At 43.8% G+C, this 10,058-nt stretch overlaps 1 protein-coding gene across 1 annotated transcript; it reads left to right on the top strand.

The window, feature by feature from the left end:
* The first annotated feature begins 2,576 nt into the window (after window positions 1–2,576).
* Window positions 2,577–9,722, top strand: LOC149980870 (phospholipid scramblase 2-like). The gene is made up of 7 exons (XM_021615248.3): window positions 2,577–3,315; window positions 5,596–5,927; window positions 6,229–6,271; window positions 6,449–6,669; window positions 7,444–7,605; window positions 7,827–7,988; window positions 8,124–9,722. Exons 1-7 carry the CDS (start codon window positions 3,303–3,305, stop codon window positions 8,148–8,150), a joined length of 960 nt encoding a protein of 319 aa, XP_021470923.3. The 5' UTR covers window positions 2,577–3,302; the 3' UTR covers window positions 8,151–9,722.
* The last annotated feature ends 336 nt before the right edge of the window (window positions 9,723–10,058 follow it).

Genomic DNA, 10,058 nt, shown 5'->3' with positions numbered 1-10,058 from the left:
GTGCTTCACGGTTGGGATGGTGTTCTTCGGCTTGCAAGCCTCCTCCTTTTTCCTCCAAACATAACGATGGTCATTATGGTCAAACAGTTCTATTTTTGTTTCATCAGACCAGAGGACATTTCTCCAAAAAGTATGGTCTTGTCCCCATGTGCAGTTGCAAACCGTTGTCTGGCTTTTTTATGGTGGTTTTGGAGCAGTGGCTTCTTCCTTGCTGAGTGGCCTTTCAGGTCAATATAGGACTTGTTTTACTGTGGATATAGATACTTTTGCTGTTGTTCTGGGATTGATTTGCACTTTTCGCACCAAAGTAATTTCATCTCTAGGAGACAGAATGCATCTCCTTCCTGAGCGGTATGACGGCTGCGTGGTCCCATGGTGTTTATACTTGCGTACTATTGTTTGTACAGATGAACGTGGTACCTTCAGGTGTTTGGAAATTGTTCCCAAGGATGAGCCAGACTTGTGGAGGTCTACAATTATTTTTCTGAGGTCTTGGCTGATTTCTTTGGATTTTCCCATGATGTCAACCAAAGAGGCACTGAGATTAAAGGTAGGCCTTGAAATACATCCACATGTTCACCCCCAATTGACTCAAATTATGTAAATTAGCCTATCAGAAGCCATGACAGCATTTTTTTGAATTTCTCAAGCTGTTTAAAGGCACAGTCAACTTAGTGTATTTAAACTTCTGACCACTGGAATTGTGATACAGTGAATTATAAATGTAATAATCTGTCTGTAAGCAATTGTTGAAAAATTACTTGTCTCATGCACAAAATAGATGTCCTTGCCAAAACTATAGTTTGTTAACAAGAAATTTGTGGAGTGGTTGAAAAACTGGTTTTAATGACTCCAACCTAAGTGTATGTAAACTTCAGACTTCAAATGTATATATTATGTAATGTTTCACGCAATTCTCTATTGAATGAATATATTTGTCTAATCCTTGAATGAATTCATTTTATGGGTGAACGTCCTACGCGCAAGCTAGTACAATGCTAGCTAGCAAACACTTGTTAGTGCCTAGCTTCTAATTCTAAATGTAATTTCAACACCTGTGCTGTTGGTGGCAGTAACACATCGTCCTCTCTCTGTCACCAATTGACATCTTGTCTCATCTCACAGTGTCTGTGGTGTGAGAAGGTATCTTCTGGAGCCAGACCCTATTGGAAGAAACGTAAATACTTATTTGCTTATTGGGCGTATTGTATGTACTCATAGAACCTAGCGGTCAAACAGGGAAATGGTTCCAATGGTTTTTCCACCATTCACTTCTTTCTCCCATAAGGGATTTTAGAAAAATATATGGTGGAAAAACGATTGGAACCATTTCCCTGTTTGACCACTAGGTTTTATGGGTATTATGACAACTCCACTGTGGGGCTCTGTGGATGGATGTTTTAGATCTTATGTTGGAGAATTATGAAAGGACAAATTTTGTTTTTATAGCGTCTTATTGTTAATGGTTTGTCTGGACTGGGGGACATGTTTAGTGTCATTCTCTCTCTTTCACAACAACCCTGTTCTCTCTGCTCTGCTTTTTATACCCCTAGCCCACCAATCCATCATTGTCCCCCACGATGAAATCGGGGAGGGGCATGTGAATCTGTCTCTGTCCCGTACGTTCATTCATACGTTTTTATCTCAAACAGCACTGGCCTGATTTTGACGAAACTTGGGTGAATGATGCATTGAGATCAGCCATTTACAAATTACGCTGATTGCCCAGATAATGGCGCTATAACAAGAGACGGAAAATGCAAACTTTGAAAGTTCACGCCCCTCACACTGTTTTACCTAAAGTCATGAAAGGCGATACATCGGTCCCTCTCCTCAAAAGGAACACATTGATGTATTTTCCTCAATTTAGAATTTTGTGAAAAACAATTAAAATGCTACTCTTTTGGCACCGATCTGCATGAAACTTGATTTACAAAGGTCCAGACCAGTACCTAAAACAACATTGCCGCAATTGACCAATAAACATTCATGTGGGCGTGTTCTGGAACATACATGCATATGAGTCAGTCAAGAATATTCATATTGTAGCACAATTTGGTACACGTGCTGCAAACACTGTCAAGATTCAACATATGCAAGAACATTCATATCAGTGGTGCCATAACGGGCACATGTTTATATATTTTGATCTGTTTGACTCAGAATGCTGAAATTGGTCTTGCCATAGTTTTCTTTTTGCCTCCATAGAGTCTACGGGAGTGGACAAGTGAGTGGACAAGTGCTCCCTCTCCGGCCTCTAGGTCACCAGGCTGCTCGTTTTGGCGCACACCTGTCACCGTCGTTACACGCACCTGCGCGTCGTCAGACTCACCCCATCACTCCCTTGATTACCTGCCCTATATATGTCACTCCTTTGGTTCCTTCCCAAATGTTATTGTTTCATGTCTGTGAGTTGTTCTTGTTTTGTATTATGGTCTGTTTATTTTATTAAAACACTCACTCCCTGAACATGCTTCCCGACTCGCAGCGCACATCCTTACAGAATGAAGCATTATGGAGTGTTTTTTCGAGTTAGGTCGGAATGAAGTTGGGTCTGGGAGCTGCTACAGGCTTTCATGCCTCAGCCCGGATCGACAGACTCTCATGCCTCGACCGGCTCGCTGGTCTTTCATGCCTTTGCCGGATCGCCAGGCTCCCCTGCTTCCACTGGCTCTTACACCTCAACCTTGATCGCCAGGCTCCCTTGCCTCAGCCGGTCTGTCAGATTCCCGCGTACCAGCCGGCGACAGGTTCCCGCGCATCAGCGGGGGTGACCGGTCTGCTCATGATCCCGGGCATCGTCCTTTGGGTTGGCGTCCTGCGCCTGGAGCCGTACGCGCCGGGGACGGGGTACCGTCAGTTATGCTCTAGCTCCGGCGCTCTGTCGTCATGCTCCTTCGTTTTAGCCGGATTGACGGCTTTCCTGCTCCTCTGCAGAGGTGACCGGTCCGCTCCTGTTCCCTGGGATCGTCATGTTGGTCGGCGTCCTGCGGCTGAAGCTGCACTTCGGGGAGGGGGTTCAGTTACGCGTGCTCCCACTCCGGCTTCCAGGTCACCAGGCTGCTCGTTATGGCGCACACCTGTCACCATCGTTACGCGCACCAGCGCATCGTCAGATACATGGACTCAATCACTTCCTTGATTACCTGCCGCTTTGGTTCTTTCCCCATGCGTCTTTGTTTCTGTTTCATGTTCTTGGTTTTTATTAAATCACCCACTCACTCCCTGAACGTGCTTCCCGACTCTCAGCGCACATCGTTACGAGTAAATCCGCCTGCTAGCCACTGCTTGTCCACTAAGTCATGTCAGCCCCAGGTAAATATGTTCTACATAATTTAGTTATCATATTATACTGGAGTTGTTGTTTTTCTCATAAATTGCATCTTTGCAGGATAGCTGTCTGTGTTCATAGGCCCCTTTTCAGTACATGACTGACGTTACACACAGAAGCTCAACTTTTGGCTGTATAAAGAAAGTAATCGCCATCTGCTCCCGTTCAACCTAGCATAGAATTACATTTTGTATTACTTAAACAAAATAACTGTTTTGGCATCTCAAACGCGTAAGATGGTTGGTCTTTGCAAAATAACTATTTTGGATGTAGCGGTTGTCAGCCAGAATGCTAATTTACATTGACAGGCAGTAGCAAAGGCTATCCAAAAAGCCATTGTACTGGTTAGTTTAAAAAGTATAATACAGTTGATTTGCGACAATTAGACATTATTTTAGCAGGACACTCGTATGAGCCGCAAAATCCAAAGGTAGTCAAATTCACTCATAAGCAGCATGTAAATGTAGGCGTTTTTGGAATTCGTAACATTATCATACGTTTAGCAAATTCGTAACATATAATACGAGTTGTTATTCGTGACACATACGAAAGGGGTGATGGACATGGTTACCAATTATTTATTTAACTAGGTAAATCCGTTAACGTTATTTACAATGACACCGGCCAAACCCGGACAACGCTGGGACAATTGTGCGTCTATGGGACGGCCGGTTGTGATACAGCCTGGATTCGAACCAGGGTGCCAGCGCCTCTAGCGCTGAGATGCAGTGCTTTAGACCGCTGCGCCACTCGGTTACCATGCGAAACGTACAGAATATTACAAAATGCTGACACCAGGTTGGTGTTCTGCCACCAACTTGTGCCCAATGCCCTCATGCTGCAATGTTTGAGAACACAAAGGGTGTAAATGTGAATCTGTTTGACATCACAAACTGTGACTTGAGTCTCTTCCTGAATGAATAGATAACTGAACTAGTGTTTTTCTTCACCAGGGTTGTAATCATTACTTCACACCTTAGCTAACGGAAACCGTTTAGCAACGGAAACAAGTTTCTATTGGACAAATTCAGTTAGGTCCCTTCCCATTTCGTTCTGTTGGGTTCCTAGTGAATACACCCCTGCTTCTACTCCACATTCCTCGAGGCTCTCAACTGAAACTTTACCCTCTCCCGAATAGTTGAAGTAGGAAAAGGATGTATGAAATGTCTTATTTCAATTCTACTTGTCCCAATTTTGACAAGTCAATTCATGTTCTTACATTTAAATGCACAATGTAAAAATGTTCTTTGCTTCCAAAACAAAATATCTTTACTTTCAGTAGTTTACAAAAAGGAAACGTGCAAACATCTGCTGGTCTCAATCTCCCCACTCTTGGTCTAGGTGTCTGTAATCCAGGAGCAATTTTTCAGTAAAAAGAAAGCTAGTCAACCTTTTTGTTTTCCTACCTTAGAGGTAGGAATGTGGAAATGGGTGCAGCGATACATCTGGGTGATTCCATGCCAGGGTAGCCTGGAAATATTTTTGGAATCTCAGATTGTTCTGGCAAGTGTCACATAGTAACTTCATTGGGAGGAAGGATGATTGACAGTGTTTACATTTGTATCACAAACCATTTTTGAGAAAATCATGAAAGTGGCAATTGTAGTCCCCCTTTAGACCTATACATGCCCTCCTGTAAGACCTATGATCTGTGAAACGTTTATATGATACTTTTATAGTGTTTTTAAGTATGGAGTTGTCTAGATTCTGAAATGTCATTTTTCACCATTCAAAATATTAATTTTAAGTACCCATTTTGTGTATTTTTAGACATTGTTTGCCATCCAGCCACTACCTGATAAGAATAGTAAGCAGTGGTCAAAATCCTTCGACTGGAATTCGATTCTGAGCAGGACGACCGCAGATTCTTGACAGTTAATCACAAATTTCCCAGTTGCACCGTAATGAAACTCCCCCTGGGTATTTTCCCCAATAGGATTTGTGTAATGCTATTATTCCTGTGTATTCGAGATAAGAAAAAGCTTGCTGTGTAAAAGGCTAACTACGTTGCTGTAAGCTTAGATTATGTGAAATTACTTTTGTTCCTTGCAGTTTCCATTGAACGAGTGGTACGTTGTGAGTCCATTGGTGTCCAGCAATACGGCCCACTTTTGTTAATGCCATACAATCATTTCCTTAATGCAGAATCTCCAATGCATGAGCTTTAATAACACCAGTTAACACTCCCCACATTTGCATCCATAACTCCATATTCATGTTTAGCTTTTTATCAATATGAATGTATTATAATACTATTTCCTCAGGTTACCCATCCCCTCACCAGGGTCCTGGAAGTTACTCCACGGCACCCTACCCTGTTCCTCATGGTGGGTATGGTGACCCTAACCATGCTCCCCCACTGGTTGACTTCCATATGGGCTACAACCACAAACAACTCCACCCAGGCCAGTCTGTGATGCACCAGCCTGTGCCCATGCCTGAATATGGGGTACCTCAAATGGGCCAAGGCTATGGTGGTCCCATGCCTGGGCCTGAATTCGGTGCACCTAACTCGGGCCCTCCTGCAGCTGTCTCCCCAGCCCATGCAGCAGTTTTGCCTCTTGGAGTTCCACCTGGTCTGGAGTACCTAACACAGGTAGGTTTGCTTGGAGAGAGTATAACAGGCTGTCAAATACACGGATTTCACAAACATCCCTCTGCATGGCACACATACACTCAGGGACTTCTGAGTGGCACAGCGGTCTAAGGCACTGCATCTCAGCCACAGAGGCATCACTACAGACCCTGGTTCCCCCCCCTTCATCTACACTGATTTGAAGTGGATTTAACAGGTGACATTAAGGGATCATAGCTTTCACCTGGGTTCACCTGGTCAGTCTGTCATGAAGGATGTTCCTAATGTTTTGTACACTCTCATACTCTGTTCTGCGTTTCAGATTGACCAGATCCTTATACACCAAAAAGTGGAGTTGCTGGAAGGTGAGCTTGCTAGTCTTATGTGAGAACAGAAGTAAAGGCATTGTAAAAATCGATAAATCACGAGGAGAAAGTGACCACCGCCAAACTACTGTTTTCCTGTTTACGTTCCTGCGTTTGTCCTCTCACCTTCCCCACCATCCCCTCTTCCTTCTCCTCCCTCCGTTCCCCTCTCTTTAGTGTTCATTGGCTTTGAGACCAACAACCAGTACGAGATCAAGAACAGCCTGGGTCAGAAGATCTACAAGGCCAAGGAGAAGAACGACTGCTGCACACGCAACTGCTGCGGCGCCCTGCGTAGCTTCGAAATGAAGATCCAGGACAACATGGACCGCGAGGTCATCCGCCTCGTACGACCCTTCCGCTGTGCCTCCTGCTGGTGCCCCTGCTGCCTGCAAGAGGTACAATGGGGCGCTGAACCCTGAGACAAATATTTGACTATGTAACCAGGAAAGAAAATGCATAAAATCATCATTGAGTCTTGATGTGTTAGGAGTAAAGGGACAGGTCACCTAAAATGCAATTGTTTTATTTAGCCTCAGGTTAGCATTGCTATACAACACTGTGTGAAGTACAAGTTAACGATGCTAATGCTAAAAATAAACTCTTGGACTCAAAGCCATTTTGGAATGTCCTACCAAATACTTAGTGTCTGTGCTTTGTAAAGATCCATGAATGACGCTGACTGGTCCTTTTGTCAGTCCAAGCCCTCTCCCAGACCGTCTTGATCTGGTGCCATCTCTTCACCTTTCAGCTCTGTCTCTAGTGAATCACATTTTCTGGCAGGCTAACCACAGTACATTCTGACCTGTGGCATTATTTAGAACTCTGGATCTGGACCCGCTCGGGCCCCTGATAAGATCTCTGGTATTCGGGTACAGGTGGAGCTGTGAAGTATAGTACATTTCTAAGGTCCCTTATGACTGCAGTGTCACACATTAGTTCAGTGTCTATGTAGACACAGCCCCACAGTTACCATGTGAAGCATATTACCTTTGTCATGATAGTGATTGCAACGCCAATATCGGACACCAATGCACTCATCAAATTAGTGCCATATTACCTGCTGAAGCGAGCTTTGCAGTAAGCCAAGCACATGCTATTTAAAGACAGTGTACAGACCGAAGCCGGATTTTAAACATGGTCAAATACCTTTCAAATGTTGTGTCCCTCAGCTCGAGGTCCAAGCCCCGCCTGGCACCACCATAGGCTATGTGTCCCAGGACTGGAACCCCTGCGTGCCCAAGTTCTCCATCAAGGGGGCCAACACGGAGACCGTAATGAAGCTGGAAGGACCCTGCTTTGCCTGCAACTGCTGCGGGGATGTGAATTTTGAGGTTAAGGGTCATACAGTTTGGGCTTTCTTTCGGTGAAATCGGTTCATAACAGTCCTATTTAACTAGAACAAACCTAATCTTTGGACTTTTAGACCAGAAAATATTGGCTAAGTTACCCTTTTGTCTACACACATCTAATCCTTTCAGAAGTAGGGATGTGATGAGGTGCAGTGGCCAGAAATCTTTGTCTCTGACCCATGTGTTTTGCTGCACACTCGTAGCTGACGGGGGAAGATGGAGGCAAGCCCATCGGCCGCATCAGTAAGCAGTGGGGTGGCCTGATAAAGGAGGTCTTCACCTACACGGACAACTTTGGCATTCAGTTCCCCATGGACCTGGACGTCAAGATGAAGGCTGTGCTCATGGGTGCCTGCTTCCTCATCGTAAGTCCCATTTGTCTTTAAAAAAAAAAAAATTGAATCACAGAACTTGACACGTGTAAATCCTATTACTATGCTGTTAAGATAAGCAGTTGTTGGAGGAAATTTAGTTGACATTTCTTATTTTCTGCCTCACAGGATTTCATGTTCTTCGAGAAGGACTGAGCACTTGAGTCAAACTCTCTTTCTGTTCCCATTTGCAATCCCCCCTTTTTTTTCCTGATTCTGTTTGATACTCCTTTCTTATTTGAAACCTTAGAGGAAGCTGCCAATCCTAGAACTCTTTCTGTGTAACACGTGAGGTCTTATCTGATGAGCTTACATAGCCTCTGGACTGTTTCTGTCTATCCACCCGAATGTAAGAATCAGCAACTGGGCTATGAGACATAAGCCTTAGTTGTCTTTCATGGGTTTCTCCACTCTCTCCACTGAGTTTTTATCTGTTTTTTGCATTTGTTCTATCAAATTGATTTCTTGGTTATCTATGTACATTTGGGGGTTCAAAACAGTATGGAAACTTTACATGTTCTTCAATACTTTTTCAGTATTTTCTTTTTAGTCACTGCCATGGCAAGTATTTTATCATACCAAACTGCTTCAGTTGCAGTATTACATTCTAGATTCTTTATTTTAGTGTCAAATTATGATTACTTACTGTTGTCACCTGTCAAATCCACTTCAATCAGTGTAGATGAAGGGGAGGAGACGGGTTAAAGTAGGATTTTTAAGCCTTGAGACTGTGTATTTGTGCCATTCAGAGGGTGAATGGGCGAGACAAAAGATTTGTGCCTTTTGAATGGGGTATGGTAGCAGGTGCCAGGCAAACCGGTTTGTGTCAAGAACTGCACCGCTGCTGACTTCTTCACGCTCAACAGTTTCCCGTGTGTATCAAGAATGCTCCGCCACCCATAAGCCACCTTGACACAACTGTGGGAAGCATTGGAGTCGGCATCCCTATGGAACGCTTGTGGAGTCCATGCTTTGACGAACTGAGGCTGTTCTGAGCGCAAAAGGGGGTACGACTCCAATATTAGGAAGGTGGTCCTAATGTTTTGTACACTCAGTGTAAATTTTTCCAGGCCTCAGTTGTTCCTTGACAAGCACCATTCATTCACGCTGTCGATCATTTTAATGTTACTACTTCTGATAGTAACTATATCCACTGGGGAAGTGGGAGAGAGTGAGGTGGCTGCCATCTGAGTCGACATCTTTTTTTTTTTGCAGCAGCAGTGATTGTCAGAGATTCAAGGAGCTATCATCATTAAGTGACATAATTGATGCGACGCATTGTGCATTTACATTCATCCACTTAAAAAACAACAACTTTGTCCCAGAATCATTTACCTGCAGGGCACGCCTTCATCATGAAGGAATGTGCTTACCTGACTTAAGGGACATAGTGAAGAGTTGGGGCCAATTTCTTGGTAAACTGTTTCCTTTGGTGTTAAATACAGTGTCATTTTGTTCATGGGGTGAGTATGATGACTCGTTGCACTGTTTAGGGAAAGTGTTGTATTAGGCAATAAGGTTCTGGTTTCAATCAGTAGTGCTGAAGATCAGCATTATAGCGTGATTGAAATTTAAATGCAAGATTTCTGCATTTGCAGTAAACGCTGCATATGTCGGCTCAATCGAAAATGACTTTTTGAATTTCAACCATGCGTATCTTCGGCACTACAGATTGAATCCAGCCCTGGGGTCAAACAGTTGTGGTAAATAAAGCAGTTTTGTACCTTTTTTTTTTCTCGTTCTGCGTGACCTGTATTTTTACACTCGGGTCTCGATTCAATCCGTATCGCTGGAGAGCTTTGCTGCAGCGCAAAGTACAGTTAAAGCCAATGTTCCTGCACTGACGGTCAACGCCGCTGATGCCGGCTCAATCGGAAATGACTCATTTCATTCCCGCTACAGCATGTTAGTGTTACGGATTGAATTGAGTCTTAGGTCTGTGATTCAATCCGATCACCTCTTCCTGGCTATGCATCTTTTTAAAGGTAATGTTTCCGCATTTGCGGAGATCACATTAAAAATGAACGCAGAGGTCGGCTCGGAAATGAACACATCTTCCGCCGT

Source organism: Oncorhynchus mykiss, chromosome 9 (genome assembly GCF_057628025.1).
Source record: "Oncorhynchus mykiss isolate SJ-2025 chromosome 9, ASM5762802v1, whole genome shotgun sequence".
Classification (NCBI taxonomy): Eukaryota; Metazoa; Chordata; class Actinopteri; order Salmoniformes; family Salmonidae; genus Oncorhynchus; species Oncorhynchus mykiss.
Note: the sequence above shows the minus strand (reverse complement) of the source record. Positions and strands in the feature narration are given on the sequence as shown.

Bases quoted from the DNA above. Each gene is read 5' to 3' on its own strand.
- LOC149980870 (XM_021615248.3), top strand. The intron at 6,272-6,448 runs GTGAGCTTGCTA...CCCTCTCTTTAG, and splicing joins AAAAGTGGAGTTGCTGGAAG to TGTTCATTGGCTTTGAGACC. The intron at 7,989-8,123 runs GTAAGTCCCATT...TCTGCCTCACAG, and splicing joins TGGGTGCCTGCTTCCTCATC to GATTTCATGTTCTTCGAGAA.